General features: G+C 49.4%; 1 protein-coding gene across 1 annotated transcript; it reads left to right on the forward strand.

Annotated features, from left to right (window-relative positions):
• Positions 1 to 416: 416 nt before the first annotated feature.
• On the forward strand, positions 417 to 27252 carry LOC125642387 (uncharacterized). Its single transcript, XM_048863653.2, has 7 exons — positions 417 to 781; positions 16909 to 17071; positions 18892 to 19035; positions 20058 to 20180; positions 22045 to 22284; positions 23711 to 23836; positions 26229 to 27252. Exons 1-7 carry the CDS (start codon positions 639 to 641, stop codon positions 26514 to 26516), a joined length of 1227 nt encoding a protein of 408 aa, XP_048719610.1. The 5' UTR covers positions 417 to 638; the 3' UTR covers positions 26517 to 27252.
• The last annotated feature ends 391 nt before the right edge of the window (positions 27253 to 27643 follow it).

Raw genomic sequence — 27643 nt, forward strand, 5'->3', positions numbered from 1 at the left:
TGTGTCACTCTGTGTGTGGGTATGTGTTGTATGAACGCGTGTGTGCGACTTGTGTTTATGAACATGTGTGTTACCGCACATGTGTACGTCTGCATTGGGCGAATGTGTCTGCATCCTGTGTGAACTGTTGTGTCTGGAAATTCTCAATGAAAATATTCAGGGTACAAATATAGCCCAGAAGTGACGTCCCTGGAAACTGTAACAAGGGTCCCCCCTCGCAGACCCCTGGAAAGGCCAAAGGTGGGATGTGCGTGCCTCTCGGGGACCTTAAGTTTCTTTGCAAACTTCCCACTGTTGCGACACTGAGTGCGTGGGCAGGCACCCTCTGCCCTTTGTGTGTGCACGGGGGTGTGTGTGTGGGGGGGGGGGAAGGGAATGGAACAGGCCATTGAGAAATTCAGCGGCGCTGCGGGCGTGAGTAACTTTCTCTGCTCACCCAACAGCTGACGATGACGAGCAGCGCCGCTTCCTGGTTGCGATCCACAGCGGGACCCATGTGTGACACCACCGACACGGAGAGACCGGGGCGCTAGGGGCGTGACATCAGGGGCGTGCCCCGCGGCGGCGGCTCCTTGCCCGGCACTCGGCTTCGCCCCTCCAGCGTGCCGGACAGCCCAGCCCCAGCCCCAGCCCCGAGCATGGAGACGGGCCCCCTCCTCGCCCTGCCGCACGATAAAGCAGAGCTCCTGCCTGAGCTGCAGAGAGGGGCCCCCACGCTGGATTTCTGCCTAGAGCAGGGCCCCCGGCTGGCCAGAGCCCAGGATGATCTGTCTCTCAACAGGTAGGTAAAGCTCCGGCGGGGCCGGGGGCTATTGGGAGGGGGCGTGTGGCGAGCGGGGCGGGGGGTCTTAGGTCCCATCAGAGCTTTAGCTGGCAGGGAGCGAGAGGCATCAGCTGTGACCCCCCCCCCCCTCCAGGTGCTAGAGCGGGGAGCTGGGAGCGGGCAAGGGAGCTGGGAAGTGAAACAAGCCCCAGGAGCTACCTATACCACCTCTTAACGCCCTGCCCTGTTCTTCTGCGCGGGGGGCCAGAGAGCCCCTCCAGGAGGCTGTTTAAAGGAGTGCTTCGTGGTGCCTTGAGAGCAGCAGGAAGTTTGAGAGAAGGGCTGAAGCTGGTGGCTGTGTGTGAAGGGGAGACATAGGAGTTAGGCTGCCAGGACGTATATAAAGAGCAGAAGGGTGTGTGTGTGTGTACATAGATACACACTGGCATGTAACCAGGCCAACAGGCACCGGTTGGTGGTTGTGGCCGAAGCTGTGACATCAGTGCTGCTACGAAACAGGTGTGGACTGGGAGTTCTGTTCTGTGGGAGCCCGAATCCAATTCTGGATGGCTTGGCAGCTTCCTGACTCACTGCTGAACCCAGTGGTTCCTGTGCCCCCAACACACACACCTCTCCAAGAATCACAATATAAACCCACGTTGCTGGGGTAGGCTGGAGACCAGCAGTGTGAAGGAAAATCAGTCCTATGAATATATCAGGAAGACTGTGCTAGGTCACTGTTTCCAGCAACCATTTTTAAAGGGCAGCCCAACTCTGAACCAGTGACTGAACCAGTGGATCTGCATGCTTCCCTGTTTGTCTCAATAGGCTTGGTCTCCCAGTCAAGAGATGACTTTCTGTTTGTCAGTCTTACAAACCTGGGAATCACCCTGGGCTCTTTCTAAATTGTGCATCATCATAACCCGTAATAAGGATTCCTGGAGCGAAACTTAATTATTAATAACAATAGCGACAGATGAGCCAGACTAGAACCTAGCTCAGCTTCCCATCACTGTGGTGGCTTGGCTGAGCTGACAGGAGCAGAGGCTGTCAGTTGCAGGAAAGGCATCTATCTAGGTATTTATTACTGTACTCAGATCTGATTCTCAGTACACACAAGGGACAGTGCTGTGGGATCAGAGGGAAACTTTTCTATACAGTCATTTTCCTGCTCATAACTACCCATCAAACACTCTTCTACCTAGCATAGCTTCAAATGCAACATGGACAGGAGCTTGCTGGAAATTGGGATACAATTTCAGGGAAGTAAATTCTTTTTGATGAACAGCTTCACTCTGAGCACAATGACTCAGATCCCCAAAGGAATTTAGGTGCCCAGTGATTTACATGGGAATGAGGCACCTAAATACCTTTGAGAATCTAGGTCAAAACCACTATAGCTGGAATTTTAGGGCCACAGTTAGAGCCAGATTTTTCAAGAGCTCAGCATGTTGGGTGGACATTGAGTGCTGAAAATCTCAGTCTGAAAATCTGGACTTAGAGTCACACTGGGAGTTGCTGGCTCTGAACTGATCCTTATTTAGGAGCCAGAATGGGAACTGACAGCTTGAGAATCTGGCCCTATAACAAGCAGCGCATCACAATGCATTGGAATAACCTGGGATGGCCATTATACTGCACTAGATATACCAAGATTCACCTTTTAGTTTACTTTACAACAGGCACCACTAGATAGATTGATAGAGCCAGTTCCTAATTTGCTATATATCGGTGTCATTTCAATTACTCCAATGGAACTGTGTCAATTTACAGCAGCTAAGGATTTGGCCCATAAAATTTTACTCTTTCTCTCTCTCTCACACACACATGCTTTTGTTCAGATATTTGAAGGTAGTAAATAGCAGCTTTCTGCCACATGCAATGTTTGTTACTGACCTGAAACTCAAACAAAATTGACCAGCTACACGCCTCTGGGCAGATGGAGCCTGTACATTCTGCATATCAATGAGCAAGTAATTTGCATAAGCCCTCTGTGAAGTATACAGAGCCAATGATTGGTGAGTGTGGTCACCTCCAAGCATTGTTTAGGTGGCCCATTGTTCTCATAGACTCTGGCAGGCCCCGTATTCACACATTGCCCTGTTTTCTTTAATAGACAAGATACCACACAATCACCAGAGATTTACATTATCATTATTTTGATTGCAATAGCACTTAAGGCTCCCAGGCAGGGATCAGGACCCCAGTGGGCAGGGACCATCTTGTCTATGCAGGAGACTGGCTTTTCTCAGAGGCTGGTCTAACTAAGGACCATCACAAGCTACCTTCCACTCCAAGTGCCAGGCGGAGTCGGGACTTGGACTACTCCTGCCTGCCCTCTCTGACACCCACAGAGCAGCATCAGCATTTAAAAAAATAAAACCCAAATCAAACCCTCCCAAAACCAACCATTCCACTGCGCCCACAGTTCTCCCCCTGGGGAGAGGATGAGAGAGAGAATGAACCACATGCTTAATGCATGACTGGAAGGCAAGGCCAGCTCTAGGATTTTTGCCACCCCAAGCAAAAAAATTTTTGGTCGCCCCGCTTTTTTTTCGTGCCTTCCCAACCCCTTCCCTAAATCCCCGGCCCCGCCTCCTCCTCTGGGTGTGCCACATTTCCCACCCCCATTGCTTCCTGTGGCTCCCCCCCACACCCTCCTGCTCTAGCTCACCTCCGCTCCGCCTGCTCCCCTGAACACGCCACTCCGCTTCTTCCCCCTCCCTCTCAGGCGAGGGAGCAGCAGCGCATTCAGGGGAGCAGGCGGAGCGGAGGTGAGCATGGGGGGGAGAGCGCAGGAAGTAATAGGGGGCAGAGGAACCACTCCCCGCCCCAGCTAACCTCCGCTTCACCACCGCCACCTCCCCCAAGCGCACTGCCACTTGGCTTCTCCACCCTCCCTCCCAGGCTTGCCGCGCAAAACAGCTGTTTCGCACGTGGCAAGCCTAGGAGGGAGGGGGGAGAAGCCGAGCGGCGGCGGCGCGCTCAGGGGAGCAGGCGGAGGGGGCACATTTCTAGGGGCAGCATGGCAGGCACCGGAATGCCACCCCTAGAAATGTGCCGCCCCAAGCACCTGCTTGTTTTGTTGGTGCCTAGAGCCAGCCCTGCTGGAAGGGCAGATACTGCGGTGATGAAAGCAGGACAAGGGCCTCAATAGAACTCTGTGTGTGTACAGCACCTGACACGATGGGGTCCTGGGCCATGCTTGGGATTCCTTGGCGCTATCACAATACAAATCACAATTGCACCGGACAGACAAATAACACAAAAGCAGCCTCTGCCCCAGGCAGCTCACAATCTGGGATTTAGACAGAAGGTAACAGGTAAATGGACAGTCATGGAGGGCAGGTTGGGAGAATAAGATTCCACTAGAGACAGGTGAGTATGTATAAGCTAGTAGTCAGGGAGGTCTCAGTAATCACAAGTGACCACTAGCCTAAGCAGTGCCAGCTGCGCATGATTTGTAGGGATCAGCAAAGGCAGACATTAAGAAGAAATTTAGAAGAGGCTGAGGTCATGGGAGAACGAAAAAGAAAATATGGGGTGAAATCCTGGCTCCATTGACTTCTATGGGAAGTTTCCCATTGATTCCACTGCCAGGATTTCTCCCACAACCCCTCCAGTCTGGGATGCCAGTGGGAGCTGTTACTGAAGGTGAGAGGAAATGGAGTGGCTGGCTCCTCACCACTCTACAGTTTCAAGGAGGCCCTGGGAACTGGAAAGCAGCTTGGGTTGGGAAGGAAGGCTGGTTCTTGTCTCAGGCTGGCATGGTGACATGTTCCCAGTTCCAAGGTGCTCAGTCTCCAGCCAGCCTGCCTGCCAAGTTTTGTTCTGCTCCACCTGTGACATTTCATGCAAATGGTTTAACAAGATCATGCCACGTGTGTAGTTGAAAAGAATTTGAATATGTGTAAGCTTTTATGGTCAACACGCTCTGCCCTGAGCAGTGGCTGGGGTAGGGGCTTGCGTTTGTAGGGGAGTGGGAATCCGACTGAGGAGCTGGATGGGTTGCTACTGGGGTTGTGGGGGCTAGAGAGGTCTGGGGGGCAGCAAAGCTACCAGTGAAGGAGGAGGGATGGGCGGACTGCTTGGTGGGTGCTACAGCAGCCTATAGTGGCCAAAAGATGCAACTGCAGAAAAATACTCCCAGAAGAATGTGAGAGGTGTCAGCTGAGATGCAAGAATGTGTGACAGGGCTGCCTAACGCATGCCCTATTTGTATTTATTGTTACTGCTTGTGCCGCAGCCATGGCTGGAGGCTCCCGCCCCATTGTACTGGGTGCTGTGCAAACACATAACAAAAAATGGCCCCTTGTCTGGAAGAGATGACTGCAATGCTCGTAAAAGGTGCTGCACGATTGGACAGACCTGGAGACTGATGTCCTATTGATCCCAAGAACAGAGGCAACAAAGGCAGACCGGGTCTAAGATTCCCCACTAGTGTGCATCATTCCTGCCCTAATGGCACCATTAGGTATCTCCACACTAGGTGTGTTTGTCAAACCTGATAGCTAACACATCATAAAATCCTAGTGGGTAGTTGGTGCCCAGGCAAGGCAAAGGGATTTAGGGGACACCCAGATTGTGACCCTGCTAAACTGCTACGTCCCTAGTCTACACTGGGATTTGAACACAAGAGCTAGTATTAGTGTAAACCACTCCCACTCAAGGTGGCACTGTGTGTGTCACCCCCTAGTGGAGGCTGTGTCACATAGAGGGTGATCTCCTGCTACACCCTGACTTGCCCAGCAAGGCCTTTTAGCTCAGGCAAGTAGAGGCTCATGACTGTACATCCAGAGGTGCTAGGTTCTTTCCCTATTGCCAACAGCTTACTCATTTTAAAAACACCTTTTATCCTAATGTGGACAGACCCTTTGAGAATGACAGGGGAATTCTGTCTTCACAGACAGTTCGATCTTTGTTCTCCTTGCTGGGACTACTTATAAGGCATGTATGTGGTGTGTGTGTGAGAGGGTCAGTGCTAACTGTGGTGAGATCCCACCTTCTCCCCCCCCCAAAACAACCTACATCTAGGCCTCTCCTCTGACAGTGCATAATCATAGGGCTCACTGGACATGCACTCACTGATCTGTTTAATACGCATTGACATTTCTTACCTTCTAGCTTTTTGCTGAACCCTGTGGACATGGGAGTCATTGTCTAAGCCTCCTGCCCATAGCAGAGACTGAACCTCACAGCCCAATCCAAAAATCAAAGGCCCTCACGTGGGTCCTAGTTCTCAGATTGGACTGGTTTATGCCTGGGCAAATAACCCACAGTGATGCTGATCTAGTTAGAAATGTAGTCCATGCAGGGTATTCTGGGAGGAGCTAGCTAGCTGGAGCACCTCTGAGAATATGCAGAGTTACAAATAGACACCGTGGTGACATCATTGCAATTAAAGCTCTGGCACCTGTCAAGGGGGATTTCCCAGCTCTGGTCTCCAAGGCTATTTGCTCATGAACAACAACAGAGATTCATTTGCACAGGTGAAATCTTACCTGCAACCAGCAATTATTTAGTTCTTTCTGATCACAGGTTCCAGGGCTGATACTTGAAGGACTTGACTGTTCCTGAAATCATGGGTCGTATTAACACTGCTCAGCACTGACACCGTGCTTTACTGCACATTTTCAAAGCACCAAGGTGACTCTGATCCTAGTAGATCACAAGATGCCAGATGATAAAATCACATCATTCTGATTAGCATCCTGTTTCACTTACACAGAGAGAGAGAGAGAGAGACCGACAGACAGACAGACAAACATATCCTGCAAACTCTCATACATATGAGTTGGCATTATTTTAGTGGGTCTATTTGTGTGAGTGAGAGTTACTCACAAGAATCAGGGTGTGCAGGACTGGTCCCATTACATCATGCTAGTAGTAGCTGATATTTAAGGAACTGATGGGGCAAATGCTGTGTGCTATTTCCAAGCAGAGACCCAGGCTGCTTTTACAGGGCAGACAGAATTAAGTCCAAATTTTAAAAAATGGAGCCCATGATTTTGGGTGCTCAACATGAGACAGTGTGGCCTGATCCAAAGAAGAGCTGAGCACACATAACTCTACCTAATGTCAGTGGGGGCTGAAGATGCTCTGCACTGTTGAACATTAAGCCCAGGGTTTCTCAAACTACAAGCCTGAGTTGAAGCCCAATTTAAATACAGTTGTGGCTCAATGGGACTTGAACACAGGTTGGCGGAGTAGTGTGTGAAGGGCTAACCCTATGTGAATATCATTCAAGAATCCTAAACCCTCCCTCAGGTTGAAGCCTTGTGTGTCTAATACATATAAGAACCCCACCACTATGACAGGTTTCAGAGTAACAGCCGTGTTAGTCTGTATTCGCAAAAAGAAAAGGAGTACTTGTGGCACCTTAGAGACTAACCAATTTATTTGAGCATAAGCTTTCGTGAGCTACAGCTCACTTCATCGGCTGCAACTATGCTCCACCACTATGGATCATCCTCAGTGATCTTCATTGCCAAAAGCACAAGCTTCTAACACTTGCGCTAAAGGAATAACTCCACTAGTTAGTAATAGGAGTAGGCCACTATCCTCTATTAAGCCAGTCACTAGAAGGGGACATACAATCGGGTCAGACAGCATGGATACTGCTAAACTGTACCTACTCCTCATTTCCTCTGGTTATCTCATCCCAAGCCTACAGATGGTGCCTCTCTGTCTGTAATACACTAGCCAAATTGTCATTAGAGTGGGAGATGGGCCGAAGCTGCACCCAGATTCCATTATACCCCTATGTTTGGGCATATTTGGGTGTGGGTTTTGGCTCAGGCCCATCTCCATTTACAACCCCACTTGATGACATTGGAGTTTAAATCCTTTTAAAGTGTGGTTGCTTACAGTAGTGTTGATGGGGCCTAAGAGACAGATTTCCAAAGCGATTTAGGGGCCTCAAGGTGCAGATAACAGGTGCGGCACCTAACTCCCATTGAAAGTCACTAACTGACTAGGCCTCTATCTGCCCCTCAGTTCAGAGCCAGCACCTAGCTCGCCCTAGTCCTAGATTCATAGATTCATAGATATTAAGGTCAGAAGGGACCATAATGATCATCTAGTCTGACCTCCTGCACAATGCAGGCCACAGAATCTCACCTACCCTCTCCTGCGATAAACCTCTCACCTATGTCTGAGCTATTGAAGTCCTCAAATCATGGTTTAAAGACTTCAAGGAGCAGAGAATCCTCCAGCAAGTGACCTGTGCTCCATGCTACAGAGGAAGGCGAAAAACCTCCAGGCCCTCTTCCAATCTGCCCTGGAGGAAAATTCCTTCCTGACCCCATATGTGGCGATCAGCTGAACCCTGAGCATATGGGCAAGATTCACCAGCCAGATACCCAGGAAAGAATTTTCTGTAGTAACTCAGTTCCCGCCCCATCTAACATCCCATCACAGGCCATTGGGCCTATTTACCATGAATATTTAAAGATCAATTAATTGCCAAAATCATATTATCCCATTATACCCACCTTGAATGCTCATGTGCAACTCCTAGGAAAGGGAGATAGCTACACATGGTTACATCTCCTTATACACAGCAGTCTCATGACAGCTCCTGGCTAGAGATGGGCTAAATCTGCCAGTCCTCTAAACATCTGAACTAACAGGCCCAGAACACACATGCCAGGAGTGACAACAGTCAGCCTTGAGTGGAAACAAACCGGGCGGCCTTGTCTGTACTAGGACAGTGAGATATGTAGGATTTAAAATTCAATCTAGACAAACTAGGGCAGCCCCCTAATGTAGGTGCATAAATCAGTTTCACTCCTGCACCAGTAAATTACCTATTTAAGTTAAAATCGATATAAGCAAGGGTTAAACCAGTTTGTGTGTGTCTGTATTGGGGGTTTGTACACATTTAACTGGCTCAAATTTTAAATAGATTTTCTTAGGCAAGCACTCAACCTCATTGTATCTGGAGCGAGACAGCCAGGAACAATGCAGAGCTAATGAGAGAGTGAAATTCCCCTGGTCAATCAGGTTTGATAGTAGGATCACCAAGCTACATATATATATAGCCAGTTCCCTGTTAGTAACGCACCTCCTCCCACCAGGTATGCCACTGATTATTCCACTGACAGGGAACTGGCAGCAGGCTGCGTGAGAACAAGTCACACAATGAAGATCGAGCTCTAACTTATGTACATACTGGCTTCACAATGCCCTGGGTGCTGGAGATCAATATAGATGCACTTTGGAGCTCCCTCGCACAACAGGTTGTTGTAGCACAACACAGTCAGATACCCAGTCAAAGTATTGTCACTTACACTGTTACCATGATACTCTCCCCATGGACTCAAGTAGAGAGGCTATTAGTAGGGATGGGAGAGCTGGTTTGGACGACATGAGAACCAGGGCCGAGCCTTTGAGTTTTGGTAAAAAGGTGGAAATGGGGCCTGGATTTCACATTCCATGTTTCCGAAAACAAAGTGTCTTTTCTTGTATTACTGGCCCCCTTCCCCTGTCTCTGGAGTACCCCTGCTGGCCTTTCTTGCTGTATTCTCCTTGCCCGCCCCCCCCCATTTTCTGCTTCTTCCCTTGAACTGCCTCCCTCCAGCCAGCCATGCTGGCACAGCAGCTCACGCTGCATAAGTGACAAAGGAAGGACGGGGTTCAGCCACTGGGAATAAGGACTTGGAAAACCAGCACAGGATATCAGTGCCCAACTGCCTGGACTCTGCCTGCTACACCTGCTGGGAACCCAGACTCCCATGCTCTCCTATTGCCATGGTTTGAAAGCCTGAGTATGAGAACGTACCAGCTGATGACAGGGTCCTCACATCAGTGAGTGGGGTGAGAAAACAGACAGCGCCCACCAGCTCCAAAATAAACCAAAACACAGCTCTGTTCTTCTGCCTCCTGGAATGTCTCCATCCCTGCATGAGAACCGACTCTGCTGATGCTACTGTGGGCAGGGCAGAGGGCTGGGCATCACGGCTTCTATCCGCAGCTCCCTGCATGAGGTCAGGCCCTGCCACTCTCTGTGCCTTTCTGTTTCCCACTGAAGTCGCGATACCAAGCCTCCTCTGTAAAATGCTTTGAGATCCCCTGCTGGAAGATCTCCTCCGATCATTAATGCTAAGGACTCTCCCCATGCAGGACTCCACGCAGGCCACGGACTGGCCAAAGTTGGTGACACCAAGGGATAATCTGGCAAGTGATCCAAGCCCAGGGGCTGCCCTGTGTTTGCAGTCCCATGCTGTTAACAGCAAACAGGCTGCTTTTTCTTAACAGCACTGTTATTTCAGTATTGTCACACCAGGTGACAGCATCCCAGGGCGCAGGCGTCATGGCAGGGCAGCATGGGAGAAGGTTGCTGTGCAGATAAGGAGAGGTCTGCAGTCCCCATGGAGATAAAAGGATCTCTTCCTCCAGCACTAAGTTACCTTAGAAGCCAGAGGGTAAAGGCTGCATTGGCTAAGGTTGGCCCCTTACACAGGAACCTTTCCACCCCAGTGGACTTTTCCAGCCCATTTACTGGGCTCGTTGGCAAGATTTGTCGTGAGTGCGCCTTACTGGAAGTGTGATGGGTAGAGGGGCTTTCCACCCAGCAGGGGGAACCCCATCGTTGCTCAAGTAACTGGGAGCAGGGTGGGTTTTTCAAGTCCTGTCTCGTGTCAGAGTTTCCTGTCACCGGGGCCCGTGCATCCTGTATCAGCATCACCACTTCCTTCCGCCATGAGACTGGCCTGGTGAAGCTGCTGCCTCAGAAACAGATTCTTGCGCAGAGGAAGCTGTGCCACCCCAGTGGAACCTCTGAGTTTTAGGGGTGGCTGGAGGGACAGGGCATGCGGGGGAGTCCGAGAGGTATCCGAGTACCTGCTTGCAGAGGACCTGCTGATTTTGAGAACAGGGTGTGTGTGTGGGGGGGGGAACCTGCTTCAGTGCTACCCCTCAGCACACCTGCAGGACCACAGTTATGATCAGCTCCAGTTCCAAAACCCAGCTTCCCAGTCTTCTGGTAGATCTGGCCCAGGCTCTAATGACTGGCTGGTGTGTGGTCGTAAGGACCATCCTGGAAAGAAGTGAAAGGCCTGGCTCACTTCTAAGAGTTGCCAAGTGTATGAGACAAATGCTGCTTGCACTGAGCACCTCCTCGATGGAAAAGACAGTACCAGAAACGCTTGAGAAAGATCCGGCAAAGCATCCCCATGGTCGATCCAATGAAGAATTGGGTAGTGAGACTTTGGACCTGAGATTCAACATAAACAAGGTGGTAAAGATCCTGGAGTTGAGCCTGCACATCTGTGTTTAGGTGCAACACACACATAGCCCATCCTGTCCAGCCAAGTGGCCTCGTAGCACATGCAGAAACTCAGGGATGGGTAAGGTGGGTTTCATGCCCCGGAGCTTGGTTACGTGGACGGATCTGGCATCCAATACACAAGTGCATCTGGCACCTGGAGCGGGAGAGACTTCATCCATGCTCCTGATTTATTCCAGTGAGGATACCTGGGTAAGACTGGGCTGGTTTGAAGGGTAGTTGGGAATGGAACACAGACGTTTCAAGACATCCCCGTCCCAGGGGCATGAAGGGAAAGAGTCACAATGCTGTCCACTTGCAACACGCCTGGCCTGTTTGCATGGCAATGGTGCTTAGGTCAAGGAAGCAATAATGCTGTCCACTTGCAACACGCCTGGTCTGTTTGCATGGCAATGGTGCTTAGGTCAAGGAAGCAATGTCGGTTTCACTGGGCTGCAAGCAAAGGAGGGAGGATTTGTATCAGTACATGTGAGAAACAAGCCCAGAAACATTAGTAGAGTCATGGGCTCACTGCACCAATGGGCTATTGCCTTTGGCAAGCCCACAATGCACCTACCTCTGGAAGGCAAAAGCCTACAGTAGAGATTCCTGTCTGTAGCATGGGCATCAATGGTGGAAATACTGCTTTGGTGCTAGGACAGTTTTGCTAGGCACAACACATCTTAGAAATGCAAGAGCTGAGTTTTCTCCCTGGGAAGACACACAAGCTTGGCAGTGCCCCAAGGTCTGGGCATTCATCAGATCAGTTTGCACCCTTTGGGACCCAATGGGCAAATTGGGATGACACACTGTGCTGGATATTAGTAGTTGTGTTTCATTTGAGAGAGCATCCAACATTAGTGACCATCAGGGAAGCTGTGCCTAGTGAAAACACTGTTGCAATTTAAGGGATTCTTCCATCAACACCTGAATGAATCCCAAAAGGATTACACTGAAATATGGTCTAGCACTTGCTATATTTGGCCAGTAGTCCAAGGGACAAATAAAGGTCGCAAGGTCCCACAATACATACACCAGAAGGACTGGGGTGGAAAAATTGGTGAATCTGCCTGGCAAGCTGTTGGGATTTCCAGCTCCCTGCTGGTACAAAGCAATCCTTTCCAGACCTGGCAGACCAAGAGATAGAAGCCCATAAAATTCTTCTGATTCCCATCTCACTTTCCCCCTCAGACCTGGTTTTAGTGCCGTGATCTCAAGCCCGGGCCCATTACTGAAATTCAGACCTCTCGGTGTTTCCACAAAATGCAAATATATGTTAATATTTGTACTTCTGCTCCAATTCCCCCTTCCAGTGAACTGCAAGGGGCTGTTTGAGTCCCACGAGGCAGCTGCTGCTGCTGTCCTAAGCAGTTCCAGTTTCAATCATCAAGGGGATCTCAAATAACTCAATAAAGTGGAAAAAAGAGGTCACACTGTGATTTCCACCGGGCAGTTTTCTCCCATTGCCGATGGTCCCCAACTAGCTTAGCTCATGGTAAGGACTCCATGGGGCTGCCCTGCTGGCACTGAGAAGGGATTTGGCTTTGATTCATGACTTTGTGACCATTCCCCTCCCCACTGAGAGGTAAAATTGCAGACAGATCCGCTCTTAGTTCTGCTTTTGGAAGCACGTGGGGAAAGGAGACAGCTATTCTGGAGGCATTGGTCATGGATCCTTTGTTAAGGTTTGTGCTCAGTGACAGAGAGGTTTAAATCCCTTTGTTAGACATGACAACACTTCTTGGTCAGAACCACTTACTTACTCATAAGCAGATGGGTTTTTTTTTGGAAGGCTACAAGTAAAAGTGTTTAGGAGCCTTTGAAATGTTAAGGTGTGTGTGTGTGTGTGTGTGTTTCTGACCTTCTGGGCTTAGTTTTTAACACCATAGATCTGCTAATAAAGATTTGAACAATATCTCACTAAGACCCATTGACCCCCAGATGTAGCCTGACAAATAAACAAGGGTCACTTAATTTAACAGGTGCACCCTAGCTATGGTTGTTTACAGTGCCCCCATAGCATAACAGCAAAGGCACAGTAGTGCTGTCTAGGTTACAAAAATCACATGGATCAGTGAGAGGACATTTCAGTATAGCACTGTGCTGGGCCATGGGGCAGGTAGGCTGCGTGTAACCGTGCCTCAGTGGGTCACAACTAAGAATACCAAATTCAGGACAAACTGCCGAAAAAATAGGGCAGACACTCTCCAAAACTGGTCGTTATTCTTCCATGAGATATACCAAACCAGCAACTTTCTGTTTCACCACACTTGCTAACCAGAAGTCAGAAAAGCAGTTTCCTTCGGTAATCCAGTCTTTGTATCACCACCAAAAACACTAGACTTATAGATGAGTGGTTCCTTAAAACCAATTTAATCAGATAAAAAGTTCTTCTGATCCCAAAGAACCAGCCACACACCCAGGTCAATATATAAGTCAGATCTTACCCAAAAATGATGCCATTGCCAATCCTTTAGTATCTAAAATTGAAAGGTTTATTTATAAAAAGAAAGAAAGGTGAGAGTTAAAATTGGTTAAAGGAATCAAATACATACAATAAATGCAAAGTTCTTGGATCAAGCTTTTAGCAGTGATGGAATAAACTGCTGGCTTGACAAGTCTCTGGTTGCTTCCAACTCATTGGAAGGTCCTCAGTCCTTTGGTTATAATGCTCCCATTAATATAAGTCCAGAGGTTTGATGGAAATGTTTCCAGCGCCTTTTATAGCTTCTCTCAAGGGAAGGGAATCCTATTGTTCTTACTGTGGAAAATTACAGGTAAAAGAAAAAAGTAAAATTACAGGTCTTCTGCAGTTTCCACGGTATGCATCCGATGAAGTGAGCTGTAGCTCATGAAAGCTCATGCTCAAATAAATTGGTTAGTCTCTAAGGTGCCACAAGTACTCCTTTTCTTTTTGCGAATACAGACTAACACGGCTGGTTTCAGAGGAACAGCCGTGTTAGTCTGTATTCGCAAAAAGAAAAGGAGTACTTGTGGCACCTTAGAGACTAACCAATTTATTTGAGCATGAGCTTTCGTGAGCTACAGCTCACTTCATCAGATGTATACCGTGGAAACTGCAGCAGACTTTATATACACACAGAGAATATGAAACAATACCTCCTCCCACCCCACTGTCCTGCTGGTAATAGCTTATCTAAAGTGATCAACAGGTGGGCCATTTCCAGCACAAATCCAGGTTTTCTCACCCTCCACCCCCCCACACAAATTCACTCTCCTGCTGGTGCTAGCCCATCCAAAGTGACAACTCTTTACATAATCAAGTCGGGCTATTTCCTGCATAGATCCAGGTTTTCTCACATCCCCCCCACCCCGCTGATCTGAAGGTATACATTGTCCCCAAATGTGAAATAGTTATGGGTAAGGACAAAGTCACAAAGTTCAGCCACCAGGTTAGCCGTGACATTATCGGGGATAGTGTTCTTGACGGCTTGTAGTCCATCTTTGTGTGGAATGTTGGTGTAGAGGGCTTCTACATCCATAGTAGCCAGGATGGTGTTATCAGGAAGATCACCGATGGATTGAAGTTTCCTCAGGAAGTCAGTGGTGTCTCGAAGGTAGCTACTGACCGCTATTCCTACCTGCATGCCTCCAGCTTTCACCCTGACCATACCACACGATCCATCGTCTACAGCCAAGCTCTGCGATACAACCGCATTTGCTCCAACCCCTCAGACAGAGACAAACACCTACAAGATCTCTGTCAAGCTTTCTTACAACTACAATACCCACCTGCAGAAGTAAAGAAACAGATTGATAGAGCCAGAAGAGTTCCCAGAAGTTACCTACTACAGGACAGGCCTAACAAAGAAAATAACAGAACGCCACTAGCGGTCACCTTCAGCCCCCAACTAAAACCCCTCCAACGCATTATTAAGGATCTACAACCTATCCTAAAGGATGACCCAACACTCTCACAAGTCTTGGGAGACAGGCCAGTCCTTGCCTACAGACAGCCCCGCAACCTGAAGCAAATACTCACCAACAACCACATACCACACAACAGAACCACTAACCCAGGAACTTATCCTTGCAACAAAGCCCGTTGCCAATTGTGCCCACATATCTATTCAGGGGACACCATCACAGGGCCTAATAACATCAGCCACACTATCAGAGGCTCGTTCACCTGCACATCCACCAATGTGATATATGCCATCATGTGCCAGCAATGCCCCTCTGCCATGTACATTGGTCAAACTGGACAGTCTCTACGTAAAAGAATAAATGGACACAAATCAGATGTCAAGAATTATAACATTCATAAACCAGTCGGAGAACACTTCAATCTCTCTGGTCACGCAATCACAGACATGAAGGTCGCTATCTTAAAACAAAAAAACTTCAAATCCAGACTCCAGCGAGAAACTGCTGAATTGGAATTCATTTGCAAATTGGATACTATTAATTTAGGCTTAAATAGAGACTGGGAGTGGCTAAGTCATTATGCAAGGTAGCCTGTTTCCTCTTGTTTTTTCCTACCCCCCCCCCCCCCCCAGATGTTCTGGTTTAACTTGGATTTAAACTTGGAGAGTGGTCAGTTTAGATGAGCTATTACCAGCAGGAGAGTGAGTTTGTGTGCAGGTAAAAGATGGAGTTTGGAGTCACATAGGCAAGTCACATGTCCAAGCATAACTTAGCTTAGTCATAGCAGGAAAGTCCATTAAGAGTAGATAGGTATCTTCCATTGTAAGTTAAGTGTTCTTTAATGGGCCATTCTACTTGAATAGTTCCTTCATAATGTGCTGGCTAAACACCTTGTTGGCTAAACGCCCAGAAGCAAACACCTTAAAAATACAGGTACATAGTTAATATTCCTAACTTCAGCTACAAAACTGATACATGCATACAAATGGCACAATCATATTCAGCAATCTATAGCCTGTCCACAGACATCTTACATGCCACATTTTGTACAAGATGTGTTTCAATTAGATAACAGTGGTAGCAACAATGATCTACATAGTCATAGTTTAATCAGATAACGTCACGCTGGGTTTGCAGGTTAACACACTGAGAATTACTGTACGGGATGACAGTGGGCAGGGCATACTCATTAGAGGTGATCTGTTGGATCTTGCTCACGACTCCACTCGCAAACCTTCCAAGGGACAGTTTCTGGTGACACACTGTCCACTGTTGTGTGCGAGGGCCTGCCTGGGTGAGGCGCCGAGGGGCGGCCCTGGGAGATGTGAGGGCTCAGCAGTTTGAAGAATGAGGCCGGTAGGAACGAACCTAGGCTCACAGTGCCTCAGTGTCACACACACTTCTCTCTAGCTGAATTCCCCTTCAAAACCCCTTTTCAATGAAGCTGATTATGCAAATCTAGGGTATGCAAATACCACTTACCAAGAACTTCCCCAATTTCTGTGTGAGATCAGTGTAACTCTACTCCTCTGAGCCCTCCTCAGTATGTGACTGTGCTTGTAGTGGACACGGAATGCATCAGAGAGAACTTGTTCTCCAGCTGGAGGCTTTGAGGAGCCTGCTAAGCTAGGCTGGGTCACAGCCCCCTATGTTGACACCCGGGTAAGGGGAGAGCTTTCTGTGCACAGATCTAGCCCCGTTGTGTTTCTTGGGTACTGCTCCTGGGAAGCCAGGGTGGGGGAAGAGCAGGGCATAAGCTGGGGCCCTCATGTCACTCCCTGGAGAGGACGCTGATGTGAGCAACAGGGCAGTGCGCCTGCACAGGGAATGGGTGCAGAGGGGCACCCTGGGGTGAGGGCCCCAGAGAGGAGTGGGTGCTGATGCTGGGGCCCCTATCCTGGAGCCAGACACCTCAGTGAAGAATGGGAGTTATGCCCCTTCCTTCTTTTTCCCCTCGTTGACTTTCCTCCTCTCTTGGTGATGCTGGCAGGGAGGGCGCACCCCAAGTGCTCAGCGAGCCTGCCATCTCCAACCAGCACAACTCAGAGGAGATCGTCACCTACATCTCGGAGAGCATGACGGTGACCTCGGCTGACGAGGAGAAGCTGCTGCTGCTCAACAAGAACACAGAGCTGCGGCGCATCAACAAGGAGGTGAACAAAGCACAGGCGCCCCCGTCTCAGCTCCCTGGGCCATAGACCGCCTCACGCAAGCTACAGGCATGCCTTGAGCCGCCTCTCTGTGGCTGGTGCACCCGCACACCCCATCTGTCCCTGCAGTATGCTCAGCCCTCACACCCTCCTCTCCAAAAAGAAAAGGAGTACTTGTGGCACCTTAGAGACTAACCAATTTATTTGAGCATGAGCTTTCGTGAGCTACAGCTCACTTCATCAGATGCATACCGTGGAAACTGCAGCAGACTTTATATATACATAGAGAATATGAAACAATACCTCCTCCCACCCCACTATCCTGCTGGTAACAGCTTATCTAAAGTGATCAACAGGTGGGCCATTTCCAGCACAAATCCAGGTTTTCTCACCCTCCACCCCCCCACACAAATTCACTCTCCTGCTGGTGCTAGCCCATCCAAAGTGACAACTCTTTACATAATCAAGTCGGGCTATTTCCTGCATAAATCCAGGTTTTCTCACATCCCCCCCACCCCCATACACACACAAACTCACTCTCCTGCTGGTAATAGCTCATCTAAACTGACCACTCTCCAAGTTTAAATCCTCTCCAGCGCCCTGTACTGAGCTATGCTACGTCAATCAGGGCCAGCCAAGGGGAAACTGTTGGTCCTTCCAGGGTTTGCCCATGATAGCGAGGACCAGACTCGTTGACTCAAAAGGTCCCTTCCAGTCCAATGAACAGCTCCCTCATTATCTCCTTGGCTAGCAGGGGTGGGGGGGTGGGTAGGGGGCAGAATAGTTCCTGCATGCAGATGTACAGTCCTCCTCACGCACTAAGAGCCCTTCCAGATCTGCCCCTCTTCCCAATAGCACTGTGTGGGTCCGGCTGTGCTCTGTTCTCCAAGTCCTGCCCTACGCATATCACAGTAGTGAGTGCAGTTACATCCCCATAGAAGCCAGGTCTTCATCTTTAGTCTCTTCCCTCCCATGGGACCATGCAGCTGACTATGCAGCCGCATACTGGACTTAGGGTACAGAGTCCAAGGCAGCAGCACCAGCAGAGGGTGAGCTCCTGTGTATCAAATCAGGCTGTGATCCTGCTGGATCTTGTCTGCCAGCTGGGTCATTGTCGTCGTCGGCGGGCGGGATCCAACCTGGGACCTCTAGAGCTAAATGCATGAGCCTCTACTGCATGAATTAAAAGCAACATGGCTCTTAGCTAAGGCTGTAGCAGACTCATTAGTCTCTAAGTGGTCTCAGAGCCACTAGAGGGGACAGAGCACCACACCCAGGAGGTGTGTAGGTTACAATCACACGAGTTTAACCACAACCCCCAGAATTAATGCTGAGCACAGCTCGCCCTAGTCTACACTGGGTACCATTGTGTTTGCTACCATGACTCCCCAACGTCATGTACCAACAGGAGCCAATGTTCTAGTGAAGACAAGACCCTAGACTTACCCCCCCCCCCCGACTCAGTCCTGCTACCACAGAAGCCCCTTAGAGCCAGGACCTTCCATTGTTACGTGCCTAGGAAGTGCCCTGGGGCTAGAATCTATAATAATTAAATAGCCCATAGCCAGAGCAGAGTTGTTAAGACAAGTGTCCTGGGCAGGTCCTTTCCCCAATCCCTTCTGTCCCCATCATCTCCCTAGAAACTCCAACAGGAGAAGCTATTTCTCATTCGGCCCAGAATGGCTGAGTGACGTTCACCTGTGATGGGTGAATGGGCACATAACCTGTTGGGGGTTAGTCTGGTGTAGAGAACACTCACTCCCTGTGTGGAAAGAAGAAGGGCAATTAAACTCACCAGTGGCTTTTCTGCCCCACTCTTGCAGCTCATGAAGCTAAATCAGGAGTGGGACCAAATTTACCACACCACTACCCTGGGGCTGCAGCAGAAGATGGGGGCCCTGCAGGAGGAGGTGGTCATCCTCAAGCAGCAGACGGAGAGGCTCTCCATGAAGCTTGAGCATGAACAGGTGAGCAAAGGAGCCCCTGCTACTTTCTGGGCATGCAGCAGAGCGCCTAGGGCTAGGCTTGTGTTGAGATCACATGACAGCACAGGGGAGGGACTAAGGCAGCAAATCCTGAGACGGTGGTTCTGTGTAGAGTTCCAGGTCAGCCAATCTCCTCTCCTCGAGTCTTATTTGGCAGGTCAGTTTTTCAGTTGTGTAGCAACATTCTCTTGCCTCCCTCAGGGGCTCTTCCCTTCTCCCCCCAAAGGCAGAGCACTGCCATGCTGTGTTCATCCAGAGAGACTGCGTGGTGTAGAAATGAAGCACCAGGGGCAGAGGCACCAGCCTCCTCTGCAGTCAGAGCTACAGTGGTAGGTGAGCCCCTAGGTTACTTGCACTGGGAAAAGCTCTGATTCAAATCTGTCTTAGATGACAAGAGACGTGAATCTGATGGGCCTTTGCCTAGTCCTAAAAATACTGGTGGCAGGAGGAAGGGATACATAATACCCAGCTCGTTTTCCAAACCTACTCTCCTCATCTCTAATACCAAATTCATCAGGGAGTCATACCATCTAGAGGAACTGTACGGGGACAGAGCAAAGCCCAGCGAGCCTGATTCAGAGCTCACTGAAGACACTCTTTATTTAGCACTTTACAAAGGAAGTCAGTATAATTATCTCCTTGTTAGGGAAACTGAGGCACAGAGAAGCCGAGCAACTTGCCTAAGGTCACCAAGCTGGCCACTGCTAGAGCCTCATTAAGTGTACTATCCCTGCGGTGACACTGAAGACACCAATGGTTTAGCTGACTGTGAGGGAGCTGGGGAGGTAAAGGACATAGGTTTGCTGCTTGCAAAAGACACACTGCAGCTCCCTTCTTTGCATAGATTTCCAGGAAGTGGCACAATAAGGCTGGGTGGAGAAAGGTCAGAACAGAAACCCCTCTCCTACCACATGTGAGTTTAGGATGCTGCAAGTAGCATCCAGGGCCTATTTGCTTCCTTTGACTGTTAGATGCTGTTCTGACTGTGTCCATCCCCATTGCAGAACAAGAGGGAGTACTACGAACAAACCCTCATCCAGGAGCTCAAGAAGAACCAGCATTTACAGGAGTACGTGAGGCAGCTAGAAGGCAGACAGCACCACGGCAGGGAGAAGAGGACCTCGGCTGTAAGTTCATTGTAAACCCTCCTCCTCCTCCCATAAAGAAATCTAAGAACGGGTTCTGTACCAAAGCTGCAGTATTACAAACACAACTGACAGTGACTCATTGGGTTGGGAGAGCCCAGCTTTGTTATTGCACTGAAAACAGCCACCACCTCCATTTTCACTCAGGGAGGGCAAGGAACCCCACAGTCTTTAGACCAGCTCCTAGCTGTGGACTCAAAGGCCCCCTGTGCTTGGCATTTGTCATACTGCTAGGAGTGAAAGACACTAGGTCAGTGCTGATGTACAGCCATGGCTTTGACAATGTCCCAGGGCCGTGCAAGTTGCCAGAGCATGTAGCCAACTCTATTAACAAAAATGCATTAAGCAAGTTTGACTCAGCTATAATTACTGAGGTTCAGGATGCAAAAATCAGAATGAAAGAAGCAAAGAAATATTCTCAGCAGCACAAAGAGTCCATCTCCCACCACAACCCTGTCCTCTAACAGCTGGGGATGGCCTGGTGCTCGGAACAGGTTTAGAGGACAGGGAGATCAGCACACCCAGTCGACACCAGCATTCTCTGGGTGGGGCTAGAACAAGAGTGGGAGAATTATTGACAATGTATATGCCTCATTATGTGAGCCCACCAGCCAGTCAGCACCTATAATTTCTCTTTCTTCCCTTGACTTTCCAAAGGACTCCAGTTCCATCTATCCTGGCTTTGAAGTACAATTGCACCCAAATGTGCTCCAGAATTTGGCTGGCGAGCATGGATGGGGATCCAACTGTGTTAAAACAACAAACCTGGCTCAAACCTGGCTAGGAATCAAGGCTAGATCAAGGCTCCCCTATAGCTTGGCCCCATACACACTGGCCAGCCAAACTGTACTAGATTATTTCAGCTACAGCCATGCTGAAGCTTTCCAACACCGCTTGAAAGCCAGTGCAGACATCTTATTTTGTTATTTGTATTAGAGTAATGTCTACAGGCCCCATGTTGTGTCCCTGTTCTGCTAAGCCCTGGCCATACACAACAGATTTTACATTCTGAACAGGAGGGGAAACTGAGGCACAGTGAGGAAGTGACTTGCCCATGGTCACACAGCAGGTCAGTGGCAGAACCGAGATTAGAATCTACTTCTCCCAACTTCCAGGCCACACCTATCCACTGGACCACCTGTTTCCCTATATCATACAATAGTCTTATTTTGCTAAGCCCATTGTTTCAGGTGGCTCTTCGATGGAGTTGCTGGTAGCAGAGAGATGTGGTCTTGAACAGTTTAGTTGCTCTCTTGTTGGAACGGCTCATGATCCAAAATTATATCTGAAACAAACCAAAAAATGCAGAGGAGATTCAAATCTCCCCGGAGAGACTGACAGTAAATGCACGTCTTCAGGAGCAAGCTTCTCTGGTAGCACAGAACCCCTTTGTTAGGCTGGGCACCAGGAGACCTTAGCTTTACCTTCATGCTTTTCTGACTCATGCATGGTTCCTTCTCCTACCATGGACATGACCTGATTTAGGGCTTCTCAGCTGTTTCCATATCGCGATGCCACATGCAGCCACTCTGAACTGGCCTGTCTTGCTGGCTCCCTGAAGGCTGTAGGCTGGCTCAATGGGAGGGTGGCTTGCGAGGGTCTGCTACCCCAAGAATGACTTTGCAAGAAGCAACAAATTCAGTGTCAAACACAGCCCCACCCAGCCCCTCCCCCTATTGTCACCTAGAGACCAAACTGCTGTCCCTTATCCTAATGTATTGTGACCAGGAAGAGAATGAAACACCCAGGGCTCAACGTACATGTGATCATTTAGCATTTCTAAGAAGCTGGTCACCAATGCGCTGGATGATGCCAACAACTGACCTTTAAGCCTTTCCTTCCTTAGGGCTCCGAGGTATTGGCATCTGTGCCCTGGGAGGAATTTGTAGATGCTCAGTTCCTGCTTCCCAGGAAGAGCTTGAAGGAGAATTCATCCAAAAAGCATGAAGAGGCCAGTCAGAAAGTGCAAGGGGGTGAGACCTACAAGCCCAGGAAGTGCAAGCACTTGGTCCACGTGAATAATAGCTCGGATCCTGTGAAAGAGGTGACTGACTTGAAGGACCAGCTGGAGGCCTTGAAATGCCAGGTAACCAGGGCTCAGCAACATGTTTGTGGTAAAAATGTTGAGGTCTGTGGTAATTTTTCAAATGACTGAATGACCTAACTCCCCCACCCCCAACATCCGTCACTAAGTATGATAATTTTGTCAAGTGTCCGTCACGCAACATGGTGGTGCCGACCCCTGCAGGTAACTCAGCATCAGTCATGAAGGATGGGTGCTCATGGGGAAAGGGACTGCTGCGGGGGGAAGAAAAGAGAACCTCACTGAAATGTTTGGTAAGGCAGGTGGGAGAGGGAGCTAATCTCAGGCGAACGTCCAAGAGCGGGGCAGTACTCCTCTCCAACCTTTCGCAGGAAGGACTGAGTATTGGCTCTGTGCTTTGCTCCTTCACCAGTTCACACCACCCCTCTGTATCAATTTAATCCCCCATCCTCCCAGCTTGGAGCGACCCTGGAAGCATTCTTCCAGCACCACCTTGTTAGAGTTCAAACAGTGTTGCTTAGTTGCTAGCATACTGGACCAGGACTTGTGAGATCTGGGTTTTAGTCCCAGTTCTGCCACTGGGCTTCTGGGTAACCTCGGGCATGTCACTGTGTCTCTCTGCCTCACTTTCCGCATTTGTAAATTGGGGATAATGATCCCTAAGTGCTTTGAGATGACTATATAAGAACTAGGTAGTATTATTGGAGTAGCAAGGGGAAGACATTGGCATAACCAGTCCCCAAAAGGTGGCAGTGACCTTTGCATGACAATGGGCATAAGACTGTAGAACAGAGGTGGGCAAACTATGGCCCGTGGGCCACATCCGGCCGGTGGGACTGTCCTGCCTAGCCCCTGAGCTCCCAGATGGGGAGGCTAGCCCCCAGCCCCTCCCCCGCAGCACCGCTGCCTGGCCCACTGCTCCTACTGGGCAGTGCGGGTGGCATGGCTGGCTCCGGTGGGGCTGCGAGCCCCTGCTGCTCTGAGCAGCATGGTAAGGGGGTGGGCAGGGGAGAGGGTTGGATAAGGAGTAGGGGGTCCCAGGAGGCAGTCAGGGGATAGGGAGCAGGGGGGGGGTTGGATGGGCGTGGGAGTGCTGGGGGGGGAGGGGCTGTCAGGGGGCACGGGTGTGGATAGGGGTCGGGGCACTCAGGGGACAGGGAGCAGGGTCCCGAGGGGTGGTTAGGGGCGGGGGGTCCCAGGAGGGGGCAGTCAAGGGACAAGGAGCAGGGGGGGGATGGGAAGTGGGAGGGGGCAGATAGGGTGCAGGGGGGCCAGGCTGTTTGGGAAGGCACAGCCTTCCCTACCTGGCTCTCCATACAGTTTCACAACCCCCATCTGGCCCTCAGGCCAAAAAGCTTGCTCACCCCTGCTGTAGAATGATCATCCCTCCCTAGTGTACTGGCCGGTTACCCGGCAGTGACAGGGCTTCCAAGCCCCTACTGACAGGCATCTCTTCCTGCTTTCACAGACAGAAATTTATGAGGCGGATTACAGGACAGAACACAAAGACCGGGAGCGAATCAAAGCAGAGAACGAGAAGCTACGGAAGAAGGAGGAGGAGATGAGGCAGCAGATGGTACTTCTGAGAGAGCAGGTGAGTTCCCCCCAAGTGCACTGGTCAGCCTGTTAATGCAACTCAGCTGCAGGGAAGGAACAGCAACAGCCAGCAACTAGGCTGTATTTGAGGCTTTCCCAATGAGGGCAGAATGGATTTAGGAACATGGGGCTTGCCATACTGAATCAGATCACTGATCCTGCTGATTTAGCCCCCTGGCTCTGGCATTGACCAGTGCCTGAAGCGTGAGAAAATGTGAAAGACCCTTCCTGATCTACCTTGCAAGTTTTTCTGCCTCCAGTTAATGTAGCTGTATGTGCAGGGGAATCCTTTCTGAACCCTGAAGGGCCCACCCTAAGCATGAGATGTGATTCGCCGTATTGTCTCTTGGTCTGCAAGTTACAACTGTTAGCAGGTCCCATTTTCTTATAATGCGGTGAAGATCGAAGAGCACCTTACCATTCAACAGATCTGTTCCTGATGGGCATTTAGAGCCAGCACTGAGATATTATGGTGATTGATGCTGTAGAAATGCTGAGAGATTAGATCTGCTGCTTTTAATAACAAAACTTGACTGCTGGCTCTGTGGAGCCAACACAGCTACTGGGGAACGAGCTGGGGTCGGGTCTGGCTTATGGATCACCAACTTTGTTAGCGAAGGTCCCTCTAAAGTGACATGCTCTGCCCTCAGTTTAGAGCTGAATATTCCCAGTAAACACAACAGGTGCAGAGGAAAACGCTGCTTGACTTTCCAATCCCAGCAGGAGGCTGAACTGGCAGTTAGAAAGACATCCCTTTCCTTGTGAGCAGTCAAATGGAGGAAGCAGCCACAGTCCCAGTGTCCTTTCAGCCATGGGCTACTTAAAAAATGAAGAGGGTTGATTTTTGAAAGCGACGTAAGAAACCCATTCCAGCCGGTCTCTCCTTACCATCTGCAACTTTCCCCGATCTTCAGGGCTTAGGGAGTCTGTACCAACCATCCATCGCTGCAGTGCACTGCCAGGCTCCATGCAGTTTAATGGCACAAGGCTGCTTGTCCCGAAACACTCTCTTGAAGCTGAAGGATTCTCACTAGTCAGGGATGCAGATGATACAAGGGGACTATTTCCTAATCCCGGATGGTCTAGATATCTAGTACATAAGAACGGCCATACTGGGTTAGACCAGTAGTCCATCTAGCCCAGTATCCTGTCTTTCGACAGCAGCCAATGCCAAATGCTTCAAAGGGAATAAACAGAACAGGGCAATTATCAAGTGACCCATTCCCTGTCGCCCAGTCCCAGCATCTGGTAGTCAGAGGTTTAGGGACACCCAGAGCATGGGGTTGCGTCCCTGATCATCTTGGCTAATAGCCATTGATGGACCTATTCTCCATGAACTGTAGTTCTTTTTCTAATCCAGTCATAGCTTCAGCCTTCATAACATCCCTGGCAATGAGTTCCACAGGCTGACTGGGTGTTGTGTGAAGTAGTACTTCCTTTTGTTTGTTTTAAACCTGCCGCCTATTAATTTCATTGGGTGACCCCTAGTTCTTGTGTTATGTGACAGAGTAAATAACACTTCCTTATTCCCCTTCTCCACACCATTCCTGATTTTATAGCCCTCAATCACATTCCCCCCTCAGTCGTCTCTTTTCCAAACTGAAAAGTCCCAGGCTTTTTAATCTCTCCTCGTGTGGAAGCTGTTCCATAGTCGGAGTCATTTTTGTTGCCTTGTCCTTCTCTGTGCCTTTTCCATTTCCAATATATCTTTTTTGAGATGGGGCGACCAGAACTGTACACAGTATTCCAGGCATTGGTGTACCACGGATTTACATAATGGAATTAGGATATTTTCTATCTTACTATTTATTCCTTTCTTAATGGTTCCTAACATTGTCAGCTTTTTTGACTTCCGCTGCATATCATTGATAGTTCTCTGAAAACATCCGCTCCACGACTCCAAGATCTTTCTTGAGTGGCAACAGCTAATTTAGACCCCATTATTTTGTATGTATAGTCTGGACTACGTTTTTCAATGTGCATTACTTTGCATTTATCAACACTGAATTTCATCTACAATTTGGGTGCCCAGTCACCCAGTTTTGTGGGCTAACACAACTACAGGGGAATGAGCTGGGGTCAGGTCTGGCCTATGTATTTATATAGTACCCAATCACCATGCCAAGTGCTAGGTAGCTGAATAGCTGGAATTGTTATTCTGATCTTTGGAAAGTGCTAGCCACTTGGGAAAAGCAGATCAGAAAATAGGAGATGGGAATTATTCCCTCCCCAAATCAGTGTGGACTGAATTTAAAGTGTCTTCAAAAGTGGTTCATGGTTTTAGCTGCACAATAGCTAGTGCCTCAAGTTGCACAGAGCTGGCCAGAGCCACCTCTGGGCTCACCTGCCTCTCCCTGCTCAGTTTTGTTTTTCCTTTGTCTTCCCTGCAGCTTAAGATCTTTGAGGATGACTTCAGGAAGGAGCGGTCGGACAAGCAGCTGCTTCAGCGCCTCCTGAAGAGCAAGGCCAGCCCCAAGGAGCCCATCCTGGTTCATCGCTGCAACAGCCAGGAGAGGCCAGTGGTACCCGCCTCGCCTGCGCACTCCACTGCCACCACATCCAAGAGAGGCAACTGCAGCAAGCACTGTGAGAAGCACAGCCCCAAGCAGGGGGAGTGTGCCAAACACCATTCGCGGGATGCTGAGGCACAGGCATCCCCATTTAGCAGAGACTACTAGGAAGGAGAGTCATGGATCTTCCAGGTAGCACTTCTTAAGCTAACACACACGGTCTCTCCAGCAGTCACCTGCTGCTGGGTGCATGTCTCCAGCCACAGGAACCAGCACTGCTCTCCTGCAGAGGCCATCAGGACATTCTTTCAACACCATAGATGCTTTCAGCAGCCACACCTTCCATTGGTTATAGCTCAGACCAATCAGGGCTTGAGGTTTTGGCAGCCCCGTAGAGCAGAAGCCCAAGTTAATTTACTTGCTTCCTCCCTATTTTTCTCCAAGCTACTGAAATAAGAATGGAAGGTTTGTGCCTGGATTGGAGCTCATCTCTTAGAGCCATCCAAGCACCTTCACCTTGTTCTGGGGCATCACCAGCTTAAATCCACCTTGCAAGTAATTCTGGGGCAGGGAACGCTTGATAAGAAGCACGTATGTTGCCCCCCACATCAAGAGTGTCGATAACAAAAGGCCCTTGGACATTGTGGGGTGATGCTAGTGTCTGGAAAGGGCTCATCTCCCCGCCCTTGAGTCCTTAGCTGTAAGTCATCCTATATTCTAGCAATGCCTCCCAGTGCAGCTGCTGCTCCAACAAAGGGATTTCAGCAGCTCCCCACTCCAGCCTCAAACTCAGCCAGCGAGGACTGGGGACAATTGTTACCTTTATTTATTTTAACCAATCTCCTAGATCCCACAGAGTTGGTACTTTATACAAGTGATTAAAAATAAAATAAATACAAATGCCCTTGTTTCTTCTGCTTTCTATGTACTTATAAGACTCAAGAGCAAAGACATGTTCTTCCCTTCATTAAAAGCTGACAGCTGTGGATTTAGGAACCAGCTCCACAGCACTGGAGATGGACGCTATTTACGTACAATGGAAGCAAAGCATGGTCAGCAGCAGGGCAAACTTCCCCAAGCCTGTCCTGAACAGTCCCCTGCTAGGGGAGAATTCTGTCTGGGTAGCCTCTCTCTGCCTCCTAAAGAAGTGGTCAGCAGCCAGCTGATTGTGGCCACACTAGGCTGTTTGTGAAGTAGACTGTTGTCCATTAGGAACTGGACTGAACAACTTACAGACTCTGGTTGGCTAGGTCCAGACCACTAACCTAAAGCTAAAAGCCCCAAATTCCACTAAG

Source organism: Caretta caretta, chromosome 9 (assembly GCF_965140235.1).
Source record: "Caretta caretta isolate rCarCar2 chromosome 9, rCarCar1.hap1, whole genome shotgun sequence".
NCBI lineage: Eukaryota > Metazoa > Chordata > Testudines > Cheloniidae > Caretta > Caretta caretta.